We start from the raw sequence: 24697 nt of genomic DNA, 5'->3' as shown, positions 1-24697 counted from the left end.
CGGGTGGTCTCAAATTTGAGTAAGATTGTGTCTTGGCATTGACTGGTCTGATTCGAAATGCCAGAAGACGACTTGTATCACTGGCCCTGTTTCACATCACTTTGATTGTCAACGCTGGATGTGATCGCAATTTGAATCTCACACGCTAGCACGCCGAGGCGGAGACGGAGTTTAGTCTTCTGTCATGGTCCTAAACACGGCGCTGTAGGCGAGGGTGCTTTAATATGCTGAAGCTCAACCTTGATCTCTTCCAAAACTCGAATCTCCCGTGCTGCGCTGGCACCATTCTCTCGTCTCACACCCATGGTGACATTGCTATGGCTTTGATTCCCAGCGCCAGGCTGCACACTCCATGGCCCCAGGAGCTCATTGTATTTGGATGCCCGGACCCAGCCTCCTTTGCTTGAACGGCGAGGCCGAGGAGTCAAACTCGAAAATCCGAAGCCTCGAGCGAAACTTCGACTCAGGACAATCTTTAGAATCACGCGCATGGTGGGAAGACAAGTACAGACAATGCCGAGGGAAACTTCGATAATGGACCATATGAATCCGCGCCCATAGTAATATGTTACATCCCAGTTGCCGATGACGAGCACTGATGAAAAGAGTCGCACGAGGGCTGCCCCGCAATCACTAACGAAAATGACATGTTAGCCGCACTTAGTCCTCAGTTAGTCACTCATGGGGCGGAAGGGCCGCTACATCAAGCCAAGAACGAAGATGAGCGTCAGAGCAATCTTCTGTGAGGTCGGAAGCTGCAGCTTCCACATGTTCGGGATCGGCATGAGCCACACTGCCAGGTCGGTGATGATGTTCACAATGGCATATCCGATGGCAAAATCCCTAAATGAGATGCATTGCCCCTGGCCGGTCCAGAACCCACTGATTGGTATGCAGTTGAAGATGGCTAGGAAGATCGTGATGATCGTCCACACACTGATAATTGCACCGACAGCATACACGATTCTGAGGAACCGAGATGATACGAAGATTCGGCGATACAGCAGTAAAAGCGACAACTTCACGGTTGGCGGGCCGAGAATATAGGCAATCTGGAAGTAGTACAACAGTTGGAGAAACACAGGGATATTGTCTTCTGAAACTACCTCTCGGTGCCTTCCAAGTCCATATTCCCTGCCTAGATGACATCGATGATTGTGAGTAGCAATACCAATTGTTGTGACAGAGGATCCCATACATGCAATGAAGAAGCCGTACAACACCCAGTCAAGCAGCTGGCCAGCGTCAGCCAGTATCCCAAACAAAGGCAGAGTTTGTATTTACCAGTGCGACACAGATTGCCCAGTCATCGGCGGCCAGGGGTAAGTTCTTCAGCCTTCTTGCAGCAAATCTCGCAATGACCGCGAGAGTCGCCAGTCCGATGAATGTACTATTAACAACCCAAAGCAAAACGCCCCGGTCCTCATAGACTGATGCGTTGTCAGCCTGCATTTTGACAATGAAACGACCGAGGATCTTCCTCTAACTGGAGGTCCCCGACGATCTTTTTGTTGGGTCAAGAAGCCGTTGGCGGAGAGGAAAATCACTTTCGCTCGTTGCATGATCTTATCCAATTCCGCGGTACGACACAAATTTTCTATCAGTTCATAATAGCATTGGATTCTTTGCACAGGCACCGAGATAGTGTGATGCATTAGCATATTCCTGGCCGAAGTTCAATGCCCACAGCTTGCCCGTTGATTGGAGTGAAAGGACACTAGCAAGAAACTACCCGGTGGATCCTGATCACTCGGCCGCTTCACGTTGCGCTATGCAGATGGTCTGCCTGGATAGGGCAGAGATCCTGATCCTGTGCCAAGACGATCAACCAGCCTTGAGGCTGTTGATGGTATCGAAGATCCGTGTGCGATTAGCCAACTCAAACAGTACCCACCGAGTACCTCTGGGAGATATCGGCCCAACGTGAATACTAATGAAGTAACGCTGTCCCACTGCGGAATGGCGATAAGAGAGCGATGTAACGTGACTTTATAAATAAAGTCTCTGTACATCCACTATACTGCCCATGTGGTTTCCCTCGGTCACACCGGTGTTCAGATCAGGTCTGAACATTGCTTTATGTGTAAGCTTATGTGCAGATATCGATAGCTCCAGCAGGCTCTGTTGCGGAAATGGAACCCATCAAAGAGATGCCTTCCTGGGAAGAAATTTTCCAGGGGATGCAGGCAACACGCGATAGTTCTCTTGCACGTGTAGACTCCCCTCTACCTCCTTCACCTTCATGACTCCCCAACCGGGTGACCGAGATTCCTCGGCAGCTTCTCTCCCCTTCGAGATTGTCCATCACGGAAACCCCTGCTGAGAATTTGGTGGTCTCTCTAGCTGCGGGGGAACTGACTGCCACTGCGGTCACAAATGTCCTCCTGCGACGTGCCGCAATTACACAAAAGGTGGTGAACAAGGGATTAAACTTGCGTATATCATTTTGGCGGTCTTCGCTAATGTCGTATGCCTTATATAGACCATTTACATCTATGAGGTCCTCCCTGAGCGTGCTATTCTCGAGGGAAAACAGCTGGATAACTGCTTGGTCGAACATGGAAAGCCAATAGGGCCGTTGCACGGCTTCCCGATTAGTTCTAAAGCAGATGTATGAATTGCTGGACGAGACAACACGGCTGGCTTTGTCGTCTGGGTTGGTCACAAAAATAGGGAGGACGCGAAGATCGTGAAAATTTTCGTCGACGCCAGTGTCGTACTGTATGCAAGAAAGACAGAGCCGCTGGGTTTGGTATGTTGTTCAATGCTCAGAGCAACAGGACCACTAACGACGAAAACATAGATGGCGCTTGAAACCTGCAGTAACATCATTGGAGAACTGTTAATTCACATAATACGCCCCTATCTGCGAGCGGTTCATCGGGGTTGAGTCGGCGTTGCAAGCGCTTTATGGCAGCCCCCATGGCATTGGATCAGATATCGGCATGCCACCAGCTATCATCATTAATATCAACCTCACATCATTGAAGCCAAGCCGTTGCACAGGTGGCAGCATCCGGTCTCCTCTTCGAACTGCGGGCTCTACCGCCTCAAGCCAACAAACGGCCGCGTTTAATTGATTGGATGCGCTGCATATGTGATCGGCTGTTCAATAACCCTCGGGACCTTAGGACTACTATCACCTACCGTAGGAGGAATTAAACTGTTTATGAGGAGTATACTGGTCGCTAAACCTCGCACAAGTGACCCTTCGCTCACCAAATTCCATAGCGTGATAACGAACCTCATATCTACCGAGACGGAAAGAAAGCATTACTGTTGGATTGATCTGGGATGATGGTGTCATGACCAGTAGCAAGAGCGCTGCAAGAGACAGTTGAAAGGTTGAAAGCCTTGTCCTCCGATGTCGAGGTCATCGAGTGGAAGCCTTACCAAAAGAGAGAAGGATCAGAGAGCCTCGTAAGTGTACCCGAGTAAACCAAATTTGTTGCGGGGTTCTCCATCGCAAAACGAGGACCAGTTGGCGAACATAGCGATGAAGACGAGATTATATACCCCTGACGGTGGTAAGGCATTCGCCAAAAACCTCGCCCTCTCGGGAGGGTCTTGCTTGCCGCTCTTGGCATGCACGCTGCGAGACACTCATGGCGCTGAGGAGCTGATTGTGCATGGAGTGTGGGAGTGGACCCTTAAGCGTGAAATGTTCCGCTACTCTTATTTTCAAGGTACGAAGGTTCTTTCGATGATTGGCCGTGGATCGCCCATGCTGACCTCTTCAGAGTGGAACTCGGTCGCTCCCGAGATGGACGTTATTCTTTGCCCACCATATTCAACACCCGCGCCACTGCTTGACACCTCCGCAGTACACATCCATCTGGGATTTGTTAGACTGCCCGCCAATTATGTTCCCTGTTACCAAGGTCGATCCCAAGCGGGATGCGAAGGACACTATATACATGCCTCTAAAGCAATTCGATACCTGGTGCCATGAGCACTACGATCCGCGGAAAAAAACAGGTCGCACCTGTCTGTTTGCACCTAGTAGCAAAGATATTAAAGGACGAGAAAGTCGTTCAGGTCTTGGAAGTCGTTAAAGAGAAGATTGGTCTGCCATTCGTGGACTGCTTGGCATGATTTGGGCCATGCGTCCCACCGATATGAATGACATTAGGTCGATCAAAGCATGCCACGCATGATGCAGTTGTGGACTTGGAAGATAATCAGGCCTGGTTTCACAGGTCACGTCATCGGGGATCCTTCATCCAATTCAAACTGAAAAATTGGAGGAACACACCCTTATCTCGTGGCAAGGAGAACTGCAAGGGTTTCCTCTCGTGACACTGTTTTCGTATCTGTCTGTTGTCGAGCACCAATGGTTCTTGACGGAGAGCAAACTAGTAACCTTGAAGTAAGGTTTCTTGTCGATCTTTCTACGCGAACACGAACAAGGCCTATATCACATTCGACAAGTCGCAAACCTTTTCCTCTTTGGTGCACTCGGAATACGGGGAAAATAAAACAACTAACTAGGATAAAATCATAAACAGAAAAGCCAGAAGTCAAATATTACGAGCGTCCTCCCTCCGCATTCACTGCTCGCCTTGCCATCCCCGTCGTCCTCGCCTCGAAACCAGTATTACATGCATTGACCATGAATCTGCCTCAAGTGTTACCATTTGCGCTTTTAGGCACCACATTCGTCTTCGCAGTCATCGAACTAGGTCTTACCGGTCACCTAGTCTCGTTCTTTAGCCAGAGCAACAGGGAATATCGCTATGATCCCTCGAGAAACGGATACACGTCCCAGAGAGTGACAATAGCGGTCCCATCGATCCTCGCTTTCATTCTTTTTAACTCAGTATGGACAATGTTGGCTTCGGTTGCAGCCGGCATCGTGCCATGGATCTTTCGGAGTAAAGCAGCAACGAACACTGCACTCAACACTATAATCACCATCGGGCTTCTTGGGCTATACTCTGTGACTATGGTCTTCTGGTTAGCTTCTTTTGCCACTATGGCCGCGAGGCTATCTCATACATATGGGACGTCTGACTATGTGAATGCGATCATTGCTTTCGCTGTTCTGCTATGGTTCGTTGTCTCCTTTCGTGTTCCACACATAATACAGAGACACAGAGTACTTACAATCTACTTTAATCAGGGTTCTTTTCTGCGTCTTGACACTCGCCGTCACCCTCGGCATCTGCGGAATCTTGAAATTCGATCTTCCGGGCTATAGGCCCCTTGGAAAGAAGGAAACTCCTGCAACGGCACCAGCAACGGCGCCAGCAACTGCACCGCAGAGCACACAAATGGACCAAGTCTAAACTTTATTTGGATCAACCCAGGCCTGCGCTCTGCGAGATTATGTTTATCGATACCCTTTTTGTTTACCCGGTCGCCCCAGCGTTAGTTTTGGTATAATTGGTGGGTCGCCCAGATGCCTGCGAGTATGGGAATAGTTATCAATTAATTACTGTTTTCTGGCCAAGTAATATGGTCGCTGTGTATCTCAGAATAGTCTGAACAGCAGACTGTACTCGGAATTACCTCTAACGCAGAGGGGCTATATTCATTGGATTGGATAATGCTGCTGAGTCAATCCCAGTCTCACCCTATTCTCAATTAAACTAAGGTTTCTACCCCACGGCCACATATATCGAAATCGCCCGATATTTTCTGGTCCATTCCAAGTATACGAAGGGCCATTTAAAGGCTGTAGCGGGACTTCAGATGGCGCCACCAGTCCTTTGCCATCCACGCGTCAAACTCGGTGATCTTCATCGCGCTGCCAGCCAGCATGATGAAGCTGGTCTGACCAGTCGGGGTCCAGTCATAGAAATCTAGAAATATCAGCGTCGATGTCTCCTAGAACCGCAGAGGAATAGCGTACCATCCAGAGCAAAAGTATGACCCATCTCATGCAGGAGAATGTGGATATCCTCGAGCTCAAGGTTCTGCATGAAATACTCTTGCCCGATACGCTGGCCCCAGTCACCACCGGCGCCGCCTTCGAAACCATCAGTGAGCCACAGGCTTTGGTCTGTGTTGTCGTTAGTATGTATGACTAGGGAAGCATGCAGCAAGAATGGAATTGCATACCGTAGTGGCGGTCAGCCCCAGCAGCGCAGGCACTGTAGTCGTTATCCTGGTGGAAGAATCGTCCACAGCCCGGGTCACACTGCGGGATACCCTCTTCATCGGTGGTGGTATACACCTCAACACCCGAGGTGTCGCCCTGCAGCAGGGCCTTATCCTTGACAGCCCATCCGACAACATTGACATCGACCGTCTCGTACGGGAACCCATCGAAGCCGGCCAGTTCGGCTATCCATTTGTTGAACGACCGCCGCAGGGCCGTCTCGACCTGTTCCCGCTGTGCCTGGGTCACAGACTGGGTGGAGTCCCACCGCACGCAATAGTTGATTTTGCCCTTGCCGTCGATGACCTGGTCGTATCCGTAGTTGCGGAATCCGAGAGGGTCGCTGTAGGTTGACATTTGGTGTTCCCATACCTATGGATGTTGTGGGTCGTTAGTGAAGGTCCGAGATCTGCGATTGGAAGTATTACCTCGTTAAGAGGGGTCACCAGTTCTGATGGAGGATTCCAGGAGCTCGTGTTCTGGCGCTTGACAGTCTTGGCCAGGGCGCTGTCCTGCAGCGGGAGACCCATCACGGAGCTGGCCAGCAGCTGGAGGGCTGTGAGAGAAAGAACGGCTTTCATTTTGCCTTGGAAATAACACAACGAAAATTTAACAAGAAATGAGTGGATTAAGGTGCATAAAAATAACAACGACACGACCAGAGAAAGTAATCACATATTTATCGAGGCCAGCAGCAAAGCATTGTTATATATTTCCTAGCTCTGTTCGAGACCACCGCATAGTATCCATCGACATGACCACAATCTGTCCGATACAACGGTTTCTAGGCAAAGGCGCGGAGTGTCGGAGAGTCAGTCCTGTAGCCGTATTCTCCATCAATCAAGCACATAGATAGAGCTATGCCTAGAGAGCTTAGGGCCGAGGGATGTGGCATGCCAAGCCATATCAGGTTTTTCCGGACTCACTTTCAGACAGGAGTTGATCTGCCAAGAGTCCCTCGGCATATTAGATCCAGGTTCCACCAATAACATGGCATTTATGTGTTTAATATAGTTGGCAAACTGGCTTATGATCCACTACGACGCGAACTGGGAACCGTGCAGAGTCTCGCTCGCATGTACCGATGTTGGGATTTGGATATCTCCTATATCGTTACTGAGATTCGGTAGGGTACTACATGGTTAAAATTTGTGTTGGTCCCATTTGATTGACTTCGAAGTTTAAATCCTGTTGGTCGAATAGTATATGGCTTTATCTTGGAATACCAGTTCCAAAGCGAATAAGCAACAGCGCCGGAAGTAGAGCTCCACGGCAGCTTGTGGAGTGATGAAACATTAGCCGTCGAGCTACCTTAGCCAGTGGATAAAGGCCCCGGTCCGGAATCGTAGATTGGTGATGGCAAAGATTGGCATGGCCCAGACAATGTCTTGCTTACGGGCGATGCCATCACTAGCAATGTCCAGTTATGTCACAAAATGATGCTCTGCAGGTTTCTCCAGAGTTTAACCGACAGCTGCATCGACATCTAACAGAGACATTCCAAAACAGATCCCCTACGTGGGTCATAGAGGCTGACTTATTCATATCCAGGCTCGTGCTAGTCGTTCATTTCTTGACCCCTATACCAAAATCTCCTTTGGTCAAGCTGAGGTACTCCTCGATTGCTCTCAGATTATTTTGTATGATTATATAGAAAGGGATATTATAACTTTCTATATATATCAAAATAGAGATAAAAAACAGTATTTTATTTTACTCATTTAGTAGTTTTATAAATACCAAGACTGGAATTTTATGTAAAAATGGGTTTTAGGGGGGGGGCTATCGTGGGCTTAGGGATTGGGCTTGGACCTTGGGCCTAGAGTTTGGGCCTATTCATGGACCCTGAAGAAGCCTAATATTTCAACACTGCAGGATACAAGCAACACACCAGCCAAGATCCATTTGAACGATTCAACAGATCAGTATACTCCAGAACGGACCAGCGGCGGAGTTCAGTGCAGTGTGTTGGAGGACGCCTGTGAGAAGCATCCAGAGCATATCCAATAACGATATAAGTAAGGCAGGCGAGTAAACACACAACTGCCTTGGAGTGTGTTTCATATACCATTGCCAGCTCACGGCCAGAAAGAAACACGACGAACGATAGAATGGACGCTATTACCATCATTCGTACCCTACGAAATAGTGCCAGTTGTCAATGATGGAGAGATTGAAGGTACTGACGATGGCAATAGCATCCACAGCAGCAGAGAGCCCTGAGGTAAACCATGTATCAACCGCCAATAGGCTGAAAGAGCCGAAAGAAGAGCTTCTGGCGATTTTCGGATGAAATGCGCCTGGGGTGTTTGCATTGTCCTCGGCAGTTGGAGAGTGCAGATACATAGCTGAGTCTTCTGTTGCATAGGCAAGCATAGCTTCACAAGACTTGCATATCGAGGCGCTCGTGGGCCTATACTTCTACTCCCCCAAGATCCTTAAATTTAGTTTCAAATACATACATACTTCTCTCAGATATAATGAGACATTGCCATTGTCGACGCAATTGTGTTTATTTCAAGGTAACGTTAATTTATGCACTGGAGATAGACAAATGTATGTTAATACATTTCAACTGATGGATCACGGACAGCAAGCCGCTCGTATAAATTGGCATTCTCTTAATGCTAAATGAGTCTATCTGAATCGTGACGGTTTGTCCTATCTGCCACCTTCACACAATCAGTCCATCTAATTGTAACTTGACTGTGTAGGACGGCATAGTATACCGTCAGTCTGAGGCTATCACACGGCGAGCTTCAGAATTTCATTAGTGACTCCCTTATATAAACGGCTGAGATCATTTCCTGGCGCCCATTGTGCCTCGATTGCAAAATGCCTATTGGCCACCGTGCCATAGAATTTGAAGACTAGGGGTTTGTCGTCGATCAATGCATGAGTGTGGATTCCCACCTCGATTCTCTCAATGTGAAAGATAGCGTTGATTTTCTTTTGGATCTCATTGACCACGTCCTCCAACGCGTGCATCCCCTTTTGCCAGTTCTCCTTGAGTGTCTCTAGTCCAGCCTGCATTTGTTGGATGGTGTTGTGTACTTTGTTGTGGACCTCAAGCTGATAGTTATATTTTCGCTCAAGATCTGCCAGCATTGCATCCTCTTCCAGGGATTTGATGTTCTCATCGGCCTGGGCGATCTTGTCTTCTAGGTCGGGTGCCTTCTGGTCAAGAATGTCCTGCGCTTCCCGAATAGCCCTTTGATACTCGTTGTTCTCATTCTGCATTGCCTGGAGAGCTTTTATAACTGCTTCGATCTTGGCTTCTTCCGTGTCGATAAAGGATCTAAGAAATCCATCAACACCACCTCCGCTGAGAAGTTTGTCAACTCCATTTGCCGCGCGTTCTACCGCTTTTTCTGTATCTTCAATGGCTGTGACGATGGATTGAAAGGCGTCAGAATTAGCAATGTCGTCAAGCGCCTGGGCAGCTTTGTAGTATACGTCTGCTGCAACCTTGGCTGCCTCAAGAACACCTTTGGCTGCCAGGAGCCTCACGCCCTGTATGGAACACATTAGCTATGGTTGCCACTAAGAGATAGAAATAAGGACCTACCCAATATGCGTCCTCAGGGCTATTCCTACATGTCAGCATTCTGCGAGCATTGTATGAGAGCTGGGGGCAGGGGCACCTACAAGCCTGTGTGGTCATACTTCCATTGAAGCCACACAACAGTGTCCCACGCATCTGATACCATCTTCTTTTTTTCATGATAGGCTCCTTGGGCAAGCTGCACTTTTTTGAGGAAATCGGTGCCGTATTTATCTCTCTGTCGTTGCCTCAGCCGCTCTAGCTCCCTCTGATTGTTTGCTTCAGCTTCCTTGGCCTTCTCGAGCTTGTCATTATACTCCTTTCTCTTGCTTTGGATAAGGGATTCCTTTTCGAGTTTAAGCTTTTCGACTTTTTCCTTCAGTTCATTTTCAGCCTGAGCCTTGTCTTGCTTGGCCTTGGTCACCTTGTCCTGCAGCCGTTCGATTTCTCTCTTTGCCTCGTCGTGTTTATCTTTTTCCTTTTTTATATTTCGTTGGCGCTCCTTTCGCCGGTTGTCTACCTCTTGCCGTGCCTCGTCCAGTTTCTTCTTCTCTAGGTCCATTTCGGCCTGCTTTTCGGCAATCTGCGCTCCAATAAGGCTCTGAAGAGATTCAATACCCTGGATACCCAGCTCCTCAAGCGTCCGGAGCAGGCTCTTGATACTTTCACAGATCATGTCAAATAGATCACCTTTGATCTGGGCTTGGAAATATAAGTCCTTTGTTGCTAGATCCTTGACCTCCTTAAAGTCCTCCACCGTCGCCTGTAGACTGATTATAAATGCCTCGGTAAACGCCACGTTAATATGCGCAGCAAAGGACGGGGTTTCGGTTCCTATTTGGATGTCGACTAAGGTGGCAAGCCCAATTCCAAAGCATCTTACCTTTCCGTCCACCTGGATCACTTGTTTGTCTTTAGCCATCACCACGACCATCTTTGCGCGGGGATCTCCACTGGCAGATGAGACGACCAAGGGCCCGAGACTGAAATTATCGATATGCCCTTGGAAATCCAGACCAGCCTTGCCGATGCTTAGGTCAAACTGGGCCGTCTTCCCAAACGCTGTCAGCTTCCCACCGGCTGATATACCCTGTGGGTACTCTCTCCCCGCTATGGTTCCCCCGGTGGAGAAATACATGTTGGCATCGGTAAAAACAAACGTATCCTCGCCACCACGGATATCCTGCAAGGCTTGGATTTCGGCGACCTGGCCAGCAACACGGATGATTTCGATGAGATCGACCTTGGAGATATTGGCCGATATAACCTGCTCACCAGGGTGGTGGCTGATCTGCATGGCGGCTCCAGCAGTAAGGTCTCCTACCTCGATATCTCCAGCAAGGCCCAGTTTGCTACCCCATATGTTAGCCAGCGGGCAAATCGTAGCTATCCTGGGATAGAACGTGGTTGACTCACGATGGTCCAAGCTCCATGACCGTGGCATAGGTAACTTCGATCTCGACTCTGAAGTCGGCGATTTTAACATGTTTGCTGATGTTCAATGGATTTACCCACGGCGACTTGGTGGCACTAGATGTAAAGATTAGCGCTGGTCGTCTTTAGATGGAGGAATACAAGAGGCCATACATCGAAGCAGATGAACTGAGCAGGCCAGCTTTCACCATGCCCTCGAGGAGCAGAGGATCCTGATCTACGTCCATTACAATGTTCAACGTGCCCATGACCATCAAGCTGGGAGCCTTGCTGATTTCAATGCCAATTCCAATCTCACACAGTTTAGCGCTATCGGTAATAGTGACCTGTTGATTCACATACTTAGCAATTTGTGTCAGATGCACATCATGTTGAGCATGGATACTCACATCAAACGCCGTGGGCAACTGGATGCCGAGCTCCAGCTTCTTCTTTTCTATCGTTGCAACGAGAACCAGTCCGTCCACCTTCTGCTTGGCGAAATTGTTCAGCTCAGGCAGAGGTGGGATAGTCGCACATAGCGAGATTCCTACCATCAAGTCATCAGTCTGCAACAAAATGGAGATGATGCCCCAACTCACCCTTTCGTACAGGATACTTAAGCGTGTTCAACGCCTCGATTGTCTTGTTCTCGCCGGATGCCGCGATGAGAGCAACATTTTTCAGTTCGAGGTCAGCCATGGGGCCTTCCATAATATCGCACATCTTTCCTAGGTGCAAGCTCTCTTCGTAGATACCAAACAAGACCCATTCCCGCTCAGACGACTTCTCTGACTTGGCGTTGGTTTCATTGCGCTCAGTCATAAAGGCAACCGTCACAGTTATACCACTGAAATTAACCCTGCCTTTGATGGCAAATTTGCTTGCGCGGTTGAAGACCTCCACTTTGTCCTCGCCAGCTTCCTTTCCGGATTTCCTATCTGCCTCGAGTTTCGGCTTGGTGTTCTTGGAGTTGTCCTGGGACTTCTCGGGTTTTGCTCCAATGAAGATATCAATACTGGCTTCTTTAATAATAACACCAGCATCCTTGATCTCGTAATCCTCAACTCCGCCGTGGATAGTGAGGCCTGAGGTAGGGTCAATTTTGATCAAACCGTGAACACTCTTGCAATCATTGAAGCTGACTTTGCCGGAGAGCTCCAAGGAAGTGGAAGGCTGTTCCTCGTCTTCTTCCTTTTTTGCTTCCTTCTCGTCTTCTATTGCCTTTTCCTTGCTCTTCAGCTTGCGGCTAATATTCAAATGCAGTTCTTCGAAGACTAAGTCATGTTCTTTGGCTTCCTTCGATGGTTCAGCCCCGGTAATCTGAGCATACATCTTCAAGATTGAATCGAGCTTCAGATTTCCCACCTTGGCATCAAAATGGTAGTCCTCTAAAATATTGTCAGTCGATATTCTGTTTGCATGATCAAGCTGACTCACGTCTGGATAGAACCCCCTCGATTGTTAGAGTCGCATTCTTCGACTTGTCATCTTCCTTCTTTTCCTTCCCTTTTTTCTCTTCCTCCTCTTCCTCGTCATCCTTGTCAAGACACCCTTGGGCAAACTCGAGGGATCCAGTGACAGACAATGTGCAAGACTTCCGGAATTCGCCAGGTTTGAAGAATGCGTGCAGCTGGGCTTCTTTCATCTTTTGTGTTTTCAATATTCAGCAACTTATTCCTCAATACATTTTGCATGGTACCTACATCAAGATTCGAAATGGCGCAGAAATCCTTCCATTCGCTGACCGCGATCAATACTAGATAAAATCAGCTGTTTTGTCTCTGCTTTTCACACTGGACAAGGAGCTTACCTTCATATTGCCTTCCTCTTTCTGCGGGCTTGCCCTCTTCCCCACCGTTATTTTCGTCTGCTTCGTCAGTTTCCTTACCCTCTCCGCCGTCTTGCTTCTCTAATTTCTTGTCCTTGTCATCGTCCTCGACTTCTTCCTCTTCCTCTTTCTTCTCCTCTTTCCAGTCTCCCATACGAATCCAGTATCTTGCCTCCAGTGGCACCGCTGACTTGGGAGCTTTGGTAATATTGAGCTTGCCAAACAGCCCAAAACCTACCTTCCATTTTTTCTTCTCCTTGCTCTCCTTCTCTTCTTTTTCGTGGTTCTCCTCCGTGGCATCATCCTTCATCGTGGGGGCATTCGAGGCCTATGCATGATCAGATCTTGTATTAGTCATTTATCACTGGGCAATCAACCGTGGGACGCACCTTGTCTTTCTTGGCTATTATTTCCCTTGACTTACCGTCTCCCTCCTCTTCTGTTCTCTTGTCAGCGCCCTCTTTATTGTCTTCCTCCGGATCCTCCTCGATGTCACTTTTCGCGGTTTCCTTCCTAGCAGACAGCTCAATACCTGCCGTTTGAAATTCCAAAAAGTCCCATGCGGGTAGCTTCATCTCATGGAGAAAGGCCTGAAGAACGATACCCTCAATCTTGGGCTTCTTTGTCCAGTCTCTCTCCTTGGACAAAAGGGCACTGACCCGTATCTTCGAGGGTAGCTCTGTGGCCTTTTCACTACCAAAAACATTCTTCAAACCATCGGAAATCCACTGCAGTCCATCCTTCAACTCCAGGTCACCTTGCAGACGGAGTCCCTCCGGAAGCAGAATCTCTTTTTTCGTGTTGCTAAAAGTAAACTCCAGGTTCTTGAGGGGCAAAGCTTTGATCGTCTTGTTTTCGATCTCGGGGAAGAAGATTCCTAGGGGCGATTCCATGTCTTGAAGCATAACTTTTTCATTGATTGGTTTTTCTCCCTGCTCGTCATTCACCTCCTCATCACTCTTGTAACAGTACAGCTTGCCTGTAACCCCCTCGATGCCAAAGAAGTTCTCGATCTCTCCACTGAGAACCATGGCATTAACAGCCGCCACACCGACCTCCCCCTTAGACTCCTTCATTGCTTTCTCCAGTTCTCCCAGCGGCAAAACCTTGCTATCATCGGAAAACGAGAGATCAGAATCCGCCTGGGCTGGAAGCAAAAGCATCGGCTGAGCAGCTATCTGCTTCGATTCTCCGACCGGGGCAACAAGAAGAGACCCCGTACCGCTCTTAGCCCCAGAAACGGGGATAGGCATCACCTTGAAGTCATGATAAGCACCGTGCTTGTCTACCATAACAAGTGACACGTTTTGAACCTCAGCACCTCCAATGATGAGCTGCTCGGGAGTTTCAGGGGAGTCTTCCAATCCGTACGTCTCACCCGAAAAATTCGGCAGGTCTATATATTTGGCAGGACTGGCCAGCTGCGGTGGAGATATTTCCCCCGGGGCAACTTCAAGGTTCCTGCGAGCTGGGGTTTTGATGTCTTTGTCGGCGAAGTTTGGTGCGTCCAGAGATGTAAAAAGGCCGCTGGCCAGGAGGTCCTTGCCAAACGAGGAAAGGGAGATGAGCTCCTGGTCGCGTGCCATTCTGTCGGTTTGTTCGCTCTTCGTCCTGCAGTCTAGGATTGAAACGAACTAGATCTGCAGTGGCAGGGCTATTCGTCTATATAGGTTTCTTTCCCACTCTACACCAGGCAGACCTCTAAACGCCCAGTTCCGCCCCACTTTGAGCACAGTATTATTCTATAACCCTCAACCACTTGCCGCGATATCCGGTAAATAGCTGACCCATTTCATATCCAGCTGAAGGGCGGGGGGAATCGTGATTCACCACTATGTCCTAGTTTGCTGTATGTTCCCAACTTAGTCTGAGATATACCCAATACCGGAATAAGTAGTGGGGCTAATCCGCTACGATCTACAACTTTGCTTCACAGAATGTGGAACTTTCTGATATCTATTCCATAATCCATTAGCCACGACTACTGATCTGCATGGCAGGCCTATCAATTCCCCTGTCACATTTGACAATTGGGTAAGGGCGGCGCGTTAGTGCCCTGGATCTCACCGCAACTCATGATTCATCACCGGAAACGTCTTCCAGTGGGTTCAGCTTTCAGCTCGGTTGTGGCTCGTGTTTTTCTTTCCCCCCTTCTCTCCCCCCTCCCCTTTTTTTTTTTTTTTTTGGTCCGCTACTGAGTATGCAAACCATACAACCAAAACAACCTTTTTACTTGAACTCAATCCATTAGCCAGAGGTAGGTCACCTTGTTTGACGACCAGCAAGGCCATCAGGCCGGTCTCCGACAGGCAGGCAGGATAGTAGTAGTGACTGAATTGGCCCAAGTCCCTGTAGGTTCGGATTGGGGTTTTCAGCACCCGGAAATGGCCGGATCTAGCGGGGAACCCGAATCCACTTTTTACTATAAAAGCACGGGGAGACGTGTCTGCTATTATATACATAGCTTAAAAGTGGAGAGAACACAACTTATGGTCAAGGAGAGAGCCCAAATGGGCAGTACGTGGATCCTACCGGCTGGCATATTACTGTGTGTCTCTAGGCTCATGCTAATTGTTCATTGTTTTGACTCCTATACCAAAGTCTCTTTCGGCCAATCTGAGGTTCTCCTCGATTGGTCTCAATTTTACGTGATGATTGCCAATGCATTACCAAATATCCCACTCGGTCAGGGCGCGCTGGCATTGGTTCATTGCAGGCCGGAGATAAAAATCCGGCGGGAACTGATGGAACCAGAAAAGCTCTTACGCCAGATGTCTATCCCTGAAAGTAAATTTATTAGACCAGAACCGCAACTAATAACCTGCTAATGGTAAAACTTCGTTCTTCCGAAGGGTCATGCTTGGACTCCCTAGCCATGACGGACAATCATGAAAAAGGTCCTTTTCCACGAAACGTTTGGCCGGTCGCGAACTATATTGATTTTAGAGGTCCTCTTGGTTAAAGCGTTCACGACCCAAGAAGTTGTGTAGTGTCGATAAACAGCCGAGTCCAGTCACCCGAGGGGTCTGAGAGACTTCTATATTACTCTCGGTTTACCCTTATTATCTTTGCAGAAGTAAAAGAATATTTGTGGTCGGAATATCTTGTAGATCCACTACTTCCAAACCTGCTAGGTATTAGAGACCATAAATATATCTCGTTGTATATTTAGTAGATAGATTGAATCTATTTTAATCTGTGTATAAAGTTAGCATGAAGTTCGTATACTATACTAACTATCTGCGAATTTCTAGAATTTGCAAGATTGGCTTTAGTAACTATACAGATACCCATCAGAACAGACTTGATAAAGTTTAAAAGTCGAGTCTAGATACTACATCCAGCGAGATATTTGTATATAAAGGACTGGCCGTAGGACTGGAACATAAAGTATATAAACGGGGTTTGGAACTGAATTGAAGTAGTGTCATGGGTCACACGAGGACAGCGATGGATATCCAGACGCTGCTCATGCTAAGTTTGTATGACTGGGGAAATAGCGATGGCTTCCGTGGCTGGATATAATATTACGGTCTCCGCAGTTAATATATTCTGCGCCCATTATCAATATTATATTTATATTCCACATAGTAATGGTAACTAAGCTTTTTGTTGTTAATAACTTATTCTATTACATAAATATCCTTCTTCTTTATGAAGAACACATCTCTTTTTCCATTTACTTGATTAACTGTCTACCCGACTCCGCAGCCCCCCTTGTTAATAGAAAGGACTTTTCGTAGATAGTAGGATCAGAGTATACAGGATATATTTGTAGGTGTATTAAGTATGATCAATATAATACAGAAGCTTAGTAAGAGTAGGCAAAAATATTCCGATGCCTTTCCAGGACTGCCATGAAAATTGGCCAGTTCAGGCATAAACCGGGAACTTAAGGTCAGGATGCTACAAGCAGTAAGGTTGGTATAGGTCCTGTATCGAGGAGTATGCAGAAGGTTGGCTGATGAAAGAACCTGAACTGTAGGAAATGACGAACTAAGATATAAAACGATTCTTTTAGTAGTTTGTTATCCAGGCCAGTCAGAGGATCCCTACGAGCGTTTCTTTACTTGGGGACTCGGACTGGGAGGAGGAACGACGGAATCGCTGTTTCTCGATGCTCACTATTCCTTCGGAGACTTGTAAACTCGGGTTAATCGATCTCGTCTAGGCCCCAGAGAAGTTTGATGTCATTTCGATTGATGTTTCAGTGTGTTCAAGACACATTGCCGTCAACGAGAAGGGCCGACAGGGTGGGGAACCATCATGATGCCATCTGAACTTCTATATAATTTGACTTTCTTAGCAGTTTGCTGCATTTGCAATGTCCAGGCCGAGCCATGCATCCATTCTCTGAGTCCCTGGAAAGGTTTGGCCCTCGGAAATAGTTTGTAGCGGGGTAAGCTCCCCCAACCTATCAGATATGTTCAATTCGTGCATACAATAGGCAACTACGGAGTAGTTCCCGCGTGGTATACTAAAACCAGACAACTTCACCATTCTCTCGGCGACCATGCCGGCTGGTGGCGTAGGAATCCGTGTTCGACGACGTGAGCGAAGAATATCGTGTCTTGACATGGTAACCTACGCCCTCTGTAGAGATGGTTTGAGGTTAACACACCCGGCAAGACCTATCAAAATGGCTGTGCCGACCTGTACCTACAGCGTTACATCTTTATTAATAGTACTTCACTGTGAATCCATCCAGATTTACTCACTCAACGGTATAGCGTGGACTTCGGGAGAAGGATGGTCAACTTTGGCTTTCTACCTGCTACAACGCTGAGTCTCACATATACACTACCCAATATTAAGGTTGGAACTAATGCATGATTTATGACTGCATCTGATGATGACCGCCTAGATATCGATCATCAAGGGAGAGGATGGCATTTAAAACAAGTATTGAGGTGAGATCATCTTCAAGTAGACAGCAACTTTCAAGAACTCTGGTCAAGAAAATGCTCATTTCCTGAAAAAAGCTTTAGGATGTTACAGATCACTGAGGCGTATACATACTGGATTTTATGAGAATATTGCCTGGCAAGAGTCTTGAGGGCGGGTGGACGCGGTAGTTGTGTAGACCACTCTACTCCATACGGCACTACTCCACATGAAGATGCATTTTTGGGCACAGAAACAAAGTCAAAAGGGGGAAAATAAATTGCATCGTAAAGTGGGGGGTTTACTTCTCGGAGGATGGCGGAAGTGATAGTAATACCAGTATATCCGAGAGGAATTTTCTCGGGCTGCATCTGCTATCCAAATTCCCAGGCTTGGCCGAAAGGGAACTAGCCCTACCAAAGGGGTAATCAACGCCCGCTCTACCGAGGACCGACAATCCCAGATATGTTTGTGCTATATATGGTCCATTTCACACGTTCCCCTAGAGTTTAAATTCGATGAGAGATCCAACGTAGATCTGGACCCCTACGGGAAGCGCCTGGTGGAAGAGGCGTCCTGCGACCAAGATTTGCTTCCCGAAGCAGCTTCATATTTCGATTTCCCCTGGCCTGGGGGGAAAACCACCCACTTAAAGGGGGAAGTTCTACGGTGATAACTGTAGTGCATACTTAAATGGCTGTCTCTTTATATTAGGAAACTGGAGTCCGCAAGGTGCAGGCTTTCATGACTCGGCGAGGTGATCCTAATTAATTACTATCCATCCTTCCCCCTCGATGGGTTGAGGGGCACTAAGCCGGCGAAGCCAAGAGGCAAAAAATAAATAAATAAAAAGAAAAAAGAAAAGAAATTGCCAGAAGGGAGATGGCTGGCGGTACTTGTAGAAAACGTGCTTTGGTCAGAGAATCTTCACGGATGAGACAAGGCAACAACCACGGAACCGAGCAAGAGGGAATCCCAACCACGTGTGCACTGTGGACTGTGGACTGTGTGCCGGACTAGATGCCGTAACCAACCGGTTGGTAAGCCAGGCACAAGCCAGCCAGATGGACCCTAGCGAACAGATTCAACATCCAAGGTACCGGATTTATCCAATTGGGGTAGGATCCATCAATAAATCTGCAACCGAGATCTGGCCCTAAGTGGAGACCCGGGGACCAGAAAAAGTTTTTTTTTCAGGTCGCCTCACGACAGCCAAGACTAGGGATAGCCTGTTCATTGACTGGGTTTCACTGGACCCAATTTTTCTTTTTGGAGAACCGATCGATCATAGAGTCAGAGACCATCGTGAGGGTTGATCACTGAGAACGCTAAGCTTAAGAGACGCGCCAAAGGTCCTGCACTGTTAGCGATCAAACCCTGATTACCGATGTTGGCGTCCCAAATATTAAGCCACCGGGATTTATGCCACGAGGCAGCCAAATGACGACAAATAAGCTTAACCTCTCTAGTGTAGTATGAAACTTCCCCTTCGGGGTCACTTGCCATGGTGGAGAGGCGCTGGCCCGGCGTTCCAAACTTCGCGAGAAATTTTTTAAAATAAAAAAAAAAAGTACAGGGATCAGCCGGCATTAATATCGAAGCGAGGCTGGCCCATCCACAATTTATTCTATAATAGCTACTCTATTTCCTGAATATGCTTCGCTAGGTCACTGGACTGAAGTGCCTCCATTGTCAAAATGAAGGTCTACCAGATCGTGCTCTCTCTACTGGCTTTGGGGGTTGGCTTGCACGCCGCAGACCCTGACCCCAATGAGTTTCCATCGTCAGCTGTAAGTCCTGCGCCACGTCTGGGCCACGTCTGGGCCATGGCACTCGTTGCTGACTGTGAATGTGTGCTTGCATCAGATTTCGTGTCTGCAGCAGCTGTTTCAAGGGGAGTGGAACACAACGACATACCTCTGCGCCGAGAAGGCCCGGCAGACTGCCCTAGTGGACTGCGTCGCCAAGAATGGTACAACCAAGGAAGAATTCAGTGAGTCTTCAGCAGATCTCATGGGTCGTTTCGAGAGGTTGACCGTAGACAGTCACGCAGCGATTGACCGAAGAATCCTGCAATATCACACCCCGCCCAGGGCCGCCTCTCATTGAGGGCTCGACTCTAGCTCCCCTCATTCTGGCCACCTTTTTCTTCACCGTCCGTATCGGTGCCAAAAGCTTCAGCCTGGGTGGTGGTTGGGGGTGGGATGACCTGACCATCATCATTTCATACGTAAGGCACCAATCTGGCGAAATACGTAGCCTCTGTACTAAGCTCATTTCAGGTCATGGGTTTGGCCATGTTCGTTCTCAATGTCTATAGTAAGCTCGGTCCTTCGAAGTTTGGGAATTGTCAAAGCTAACAACAGTCTAGTGATCAAATATGGCTTCGGCAAGAATATCTGGGATATCCCCTTCGCTGATGTCACTCAATTTTACAAGGTCTGCCATCCCTGCCATCTGATTGCCGTGGTGTCATTATTGACTTCCCTTTAGTATTTTCAAGGTTTCGCCGTGATGTACAAGATCCAAATCTCCCTCGCCAAGATATCCGTCTGTCTGTTCTTGCTGCGGATCTTCCAATCCCGCATGTTCCGCACGCTGGCATACACGCTCATCGGTATCAACGCATCGATTGGAATCACATGGGCACTTGTGGACGGGCTGAGATGCACTCCGGTCCATTTAGCGTGGGATGGCTGGAAGAATGAGGATCCCGGAACATGCATTGATTTCATTGCTGCCATCTTGGGCAACTGCTTGGTGAATATCATTGTCGACGCCATCATGGTCTTGATGCCGGTCTATGAAGTGAGCAAGCTGCAGCTGCCATTGTACAAGAAGCTCAGCGTCGGTCTGATGTTCGTGATGGGATCGGTGTATGCAACCCCTTGTCTCGTTCCCTTGTTGTCGGTCATGGCGCTAACAGTATATGTCACAGTTTGACTATCATCGGCATCATCCGAGTAGTCGTATTCTGGAACAACCGCTGGGGCCAGAATCAGACCGGTACGTAGTCCTTGTATCCCCCGTATTTTGCTAGTGAACATTGCTAATCCCACTCAGCTGGTATATATCCTCTGATCCACTGGTCCGTCATCGAGTCGCAAGTTGCTATCATCTGCGCCTGTCTCCCGTCCTCCCGCGCTCTGCTTAACCACTTCTTCCCCGGCGTTTTCAGCGGGTCGACCAAACGCACGTATGCCACCGGACCGAGCAACTGGTACGCCAAGGGCCAGTCGAATGGACAGAGCAAGATCAACAAATCGGTCAGCTACACGGTTCAGTACTCGTCAACGTCGCAGAGGGATTCGTCCCATAGGGATGATTCGAATGATTCGAACAGTGTGGTGCAATTAGTTGACCTTGATACGAAACGAAATTATTAGTGGGAATATAGTGTATTCTACATGGTCTTTTAATAAATTTTCTTATGTCGCTCTTCAGGTTTTAGCACGGTGGTGTAGTCTGCACAACCGGGTGACAACCTTCCGGGTAGTCTATATTATACAAGAAGACAGTAATATACAACGACAAAGGGGAAACGACAAACGCCAGCGAACCCATGAAGCCCCTAAAATACAACAAAGAAGAGAGAAATGCGAAGGAAATCCTCACACTGCCTCCCAATCCATAGCGTCGACAATGAAATCCCAATCTGCCTCCGAATCGCCCGACAAGCCGTCACCGATACCACTCTCGATCTTAGCTACATGCTCCCGGGCCAGTGCAAGTCCATCTTCTAGACCCACGAAGATTTCTGATAGAATATGGTCGAAGTCGTAGCTTTCAAGCGGCATCGCAGTCTCCCTTGGTCGACGAAACGAGTCATTCTCTGCCTCTTCTTTCGACATGTCGGCTGTCTTCCAGCGATTACGCAATTCCTTCGCCTTCCGCAGCTGCTCGCGCACGTTTCCGGTCCCAAGAACAGCATACAATGGGCAGCTCTCGCTTTCCAACGTATCCAAGACATTGGCATGATACCGGTGCGTAGCCACCGGGGATCCATTCCTCCCCAGCCTCGGAGTCGATTGCGATCTAGTGAAAGCGCCAGTGACTGTCACGCCGAAGACGCCGAGTAAATGCACGATCGCCCGCTCCAGAAGCGCATAGTATTCAAAGAAATCGATCTTGAACATGATCTCCGCATGCGCAACATCCACGCCACCGTCGGCGGGGAGTGTGGCAAGGCGGTAACCCTCCGCCAGAAAGGGCAATTTCCACTTTAATCGCCCGACGATTTTCATGAAGCGGGCCAGTTCCTGCGAGGGAGCTGGGTGGTTCCCCCCTCGGGACGTGGAGGATGACCGCTTCGTCTTTGACTCCTCTGGGCGCGGAGCCCATCGGGATTCGAGAAGAGTGGACGTGGTCCTCGATGGCATTTCGATACCTTGGCGGGCTGGAACTGATGTCAGAGTTGGTCTTTGCGGTGCCCAGCGGAATCAGCTTCAGGTTTCGGTTGTGATGTTGGGTGGAACCATGGAACCACTCTCGGGCTAACTCGGTTGGTATAGCGGTTTCACATTGCTCACGAACCGGTTCAACTTGAGAACATTTCTAGAAGACTAGAACCAGGTTGGCGCTTTTTCAGGCTGATCTAGATTTTCCCGAGGGCTCTATCTTTCAATGGTCTAAGTCCTAAATGTCTTGATGAGTCACTCGGAATGATCACAAATGAGCGTAGCTTGGCTCCGCGGAGGACGGAGGTATTCGAGACTCGTCTGTGGGTCTGCCCACTCATGAGAATAATCTGAAAGGAAAGACATGTTAATATCCGACAAAGAGAATAGATGAGTTGGGCTGTGCCGTCTCATACAGTCAGCACTAAACATTGAACCCCTGAGGCATGAATAGCATCATGAGAGGGGTAGGCGGTGGGCTTATCGAGCCTCGTTTATTCCATACATGACGATCTTTTCTTAACAAAGAGAAGGGTCAGTTTTAGTTGTGGAGACTACGCAGTGGATATGTGTGCCAACTCCGAACATGGTAACTACCGCCGAGAATTACAAAAAATATCTGTTGGAAAAAAGGAGACTTTCCATCCCAGTGGGATTCGAACCCACAGGCATTCGTCGAGGAAACGGACAGACTGATAAACGGGTCTAAGTCGATCTCTACCTAGTCTGGCTTAGCGTCAGACCCTGGTGTGCTGAAATAGCATCAAAGAGCTTCACTTATGCAAGTCATCCTTAACTAGCTACTAGTCAATGTAGCGCTGACTGGGATCAGTATCAGTCTTCGACTTCATTACCTATATAAACAGCAGAATTTCAGAGGGCCGGCACAAAAGACTCTCTAAACCATTCGGTCGCTCAAATACTAGTAGCCAATGTTCCATAGCATGACAAGCTTTGCAAATATATATTTGTTGGAAATGTTTGAACTTGAGAATCGTGAGTAGGAGGTGTATTAATGTTCAATCTCTTCAAAATTTAATTCCCATTCCGAATCTGATTCTTCTTCTGAGTCCTCATCCGACGCTGCATCTGGGTTGAATGCCGTCCACGGTCCCCACATATTCCTACATGGAATCTCAACATCATTGGGAGGGTCCGGAGCAAATGACACCGGGGTGAGCGTCCCCTTCCCCAGCATTTCGACTGGTGGAGGTTGATTCAACTGATCAATCTGTTGCTTCATCCTCCTCACCTTTTGCACATATTCTTTATCCATCTTCTCCACGGGCAACGTGACTAACTGCATCCCCTCAAGTCCCTGACTCTGCAACGCATTACGCAACATCCTCTTCCGCCAGTGCTCCTCCTCCTCGTCCTCATCAGTAAACGCATCGTCATCTCCCAGAACCGACCGAATGGCAGCAGCCCACATGCGCCTCCATCGACCACAATGTAGGATATGATGCATGGCTGTCTGGTCTCCTTCCCCCGGTCTTTCAAGGTGCGTCGCATACGGACCGGTCGCTAATCTAATAAACCCGGGGTAACTGGAACAAACCCAATCGGGGAGACAGTAGGTGAAGTAGTCGATTCGGGTTCGTATATCAAAATAGGGGAGATTCTTTTCCGGCTGCAGAAAGGCGTCCATGCTTCGCCCGAACAACTCCCCATATGTGATAATTTGGAAGGTCGCTCGATCTGGCTCCGTGGCGACGGTGTAGGGTTCGCTCACCCCGCCATTCCAGAAACCTGGCGTAGCGTACCACTGCCTGCCGGCCATCTTGTCGATCTTGTCCGAGAGAGGGTTGATGGTGGAGAACCGGGCTAGATGTGTTCTTCGGATGTCTTCTAGCGTTAGGCCCGCATGTTGGAGGCAGAATTCATAGAGGCTGTCGATTCCACCTTGGAAGGCTCTGCGGAGGTCAGATGTACGTGCCTCATTCTCTAATGCCCAGTCACTGACTTGGCGGGCTGTGGCAGCGACGAGGAAATGAGGGTGGGGAGAGAAGAATGTGGGGGCCGAGGCGGCAGCCAGCCGGAGTATCGTGTTGGGGTGTGCTGTGTATAGGCAATCACGGAGTCTGTGACATGATGCTGCGGCGTTGGTGAAGGTCTCAATGTTATCGATGTAGAGAGGGAGAAGACAGAGGATTTCATTGGGGAGTGCGCCGAGACTCATGGTGCGTGATATGAGTGAAGAGCAAGTGACGACGAAGGGAAGTGACAATACAGGAGGAAGCAGTGTTTAAATGATTGTTGTATGAGAGTGAGCCTGAATAATGCGCCGCTCTTTGTTGCCTATCAGCCTGAGTCATGTGCTGCTCTGACAAGGCTGACCGCGAAAGAAGCACTAAGCCACAAACAGTGCCCGGACGCTAGACCTTAGAGTCATTCAAGCAATGCTCTAGTACGCGATCGAGTTGGTAGGCGTATAGTTGCCCCGTCTTTTGTCACCGTGGCGCCTCCGTGCAGGTGCTCCACGTAGGGCCACACCGAAATTTGTTGGATTGCCCGACTTAATGGGC

General features: G+C 48.5%; 8 protein-coding genes across 8 annotated transcripts; 3 read left to right on the top strand and 5 right to left on the bottom strand.

Moving 5' to 3' along the window:
- Positions 1–64: 64 nt before the first annotated feature.
- Positions 65–1452, bottom strand: BDV37DRAFT_297034 (uncharacterized protein; the record flags this gene model as incomplete). The annotated part of the gene is made up of 3 exons (XM_032090236.1): positions 65–633; positions 703–1052; positions 1285–1452. The coding sequence occupies 3 exons, from the start codon at positions 1450–1452 to the stop codon at positions 183–185; spliced, it is 969 nt and encodes a 322-aa protein (XP_031937654.1). The 3' UTR covers positions 65–182.
- A 680-nt stretch (positions 1453–2132) lies between these two features.
- On the top strand, positions 2133–4456 carry BDV37DRAFT_297032 (amidase signature domain-containing protein; the record flags this gene model as incomplete). Its single annotated transcript, XM_032090235.1, has 10 exons — positions 2133–2213; positions 2268–2414; positions 2483–2597; positions 2631–2752; positions 2892–2943; positions 3132–3203; positions 3314–3420; positions 3503–3686; positions 3741–3844; positions 3979–4456. The coding sequence occupies 10 exons, from the start codon at positions 2133–2135 to the stop codon at positions 4093–4095; spliced, it is 1101 nt and encodes a 366-aa protein (XP_031937653.1). The 3' UTR covers positions 4096–4456.
- Positions 4457–4612: 156 nt separating this feature from the next.
- On the top strand, positions 4613–5288 carry BDV37DRAFT_286703 (uncharacterized protein; the record flags this gene model as incomplete). The annotated part of the gene is made up of 2 exons (XM_032087965.1): positions 4613–5052; positions 5123–5288. The coding sequence occupies 2 exons, from the start codon at positions 4613–4615 to the stop codon at positions 5286–5288; spliced, it is 606 nt and encodes a 201-aa protein (XP_031937652.1).
- A 462-nt stretch (positions 5289–5750) lies between these two features.
- Positions 5751–6620, bottom strand: BDV37DRAFT_257963 (uncharacterized protein). Its single transcript, XM_032083000.1, has 2 exons — positions 6064–6620; positions 5751–6004 (listed from the first exon to the last, which is right to left on the bottom strand). Exons 1-2 carry the CDS (start codon positions 6458–6460, stop codon positions 5814–5816), a joined length of 588 nt encoding a protein of 195 aa, XP_031937651.1. The 5' UTR covers positions 6461–6620; the 3' UTR covers positions 5751–5813.
- Positions 6621–8848: 2228 nt separating this feature from the next.
- Positions 8849–14477, bottom strand: BDV37DRAFT_286701 (ATP-binding protein; the record flags this gene model as incomplete). The annotated part of the gene is made up of 11 exons (XM_032087964.1): positions 8849–9616; positions 9672–9690; positions 9752–10999; positions 11064–11177; positions 11235–11407; positions 11471–11610; positions 11663–12451; positions 12501–12708; positions 12767–12819; positions 12874–13219; positions 13281–14477. 11 exons carry the CDS (start codon positions 14475–14477, stop codon positions 8849–8851), a joined length of 5055 nt encoding a protein of 1684 aa, XP_031937650.1.
- Positions 14478–19472: 4995 nt separating this feature from the next.
- On the top strand, positions 19473–21161 carry BDV37DRAFT_297026 (uncharacterized protein; the record flags this gene model as incomplete). The annotated part of the gene is made up of 8 exons (XM_032090234.1): positions 19473–19565; positions 19642–19768; positions 19821–20005; positions 20058–20094; positions 20147–20214; positions 20269–20651; positions 20714–20781; positions 20839–21161. 8 exons carry the CDS (start codon positions 19473–19475, stop codon positions 21159–21161), a joined length of 1284 nt encoding a protein of 427 aa, XP_031937649.1.
- A 48-nt stretch (positions 21162–21209) lies between these two features.
- On the bottom strand, positions 21210–22374 carry BDV37DRAFT_257959 (uncharacterized protein). Its single transcript, XM_032082999.1, has one exon. The coding sequence runs from the start codon at positions 22152–22154 to the stop codon at positions 21387–21389; it is 768 nt and encodes a 255-aa protein (XP_031937648.1). The 5' UTR covers positions 22155–22374; the 3' UTR covers positions 21210–21386.
- Positions 22375–22779: 405 nt separating this feature from the next.
- BDV37DRAFT_209328 (uncharacterized protein) lies at positions 22780–24547 on the bottom strand. Its single transcript, XM_032079979.1, has one exon. It carries the CDS (start codon positions 24349–24351, stop codon positions 23185–23187), a length of 1167 nt encoding a protein of 388 aa, XP_031937647.1. The 5' UTR covers positions 24352–24547; the 3' UTR covers positions 22780–23184.
- Positions 24548–24697: the final 150 nt, after the last annotated feature.

This window comes from Aspergillus pseudonomiae (assembly GCF_009193645.1).
Source record: "Aspergillus pseudonomiae strain CBS 119388 unplaced genomic scaffold BDV37scaffold_80, whole genome shotgun sequence".
Lineage (NCBI taxonomy): Eukaryota > Fungi > Ascomycota > Eurotiomycetes > Eurotiales > Aspergillaceae > Aspergillus > Aspergillus pseudonomiae.
Note: the sequence above shows the minus strand (reverse complement) of the source record. Positions and strands in the feature narration are given on the sequence as shown.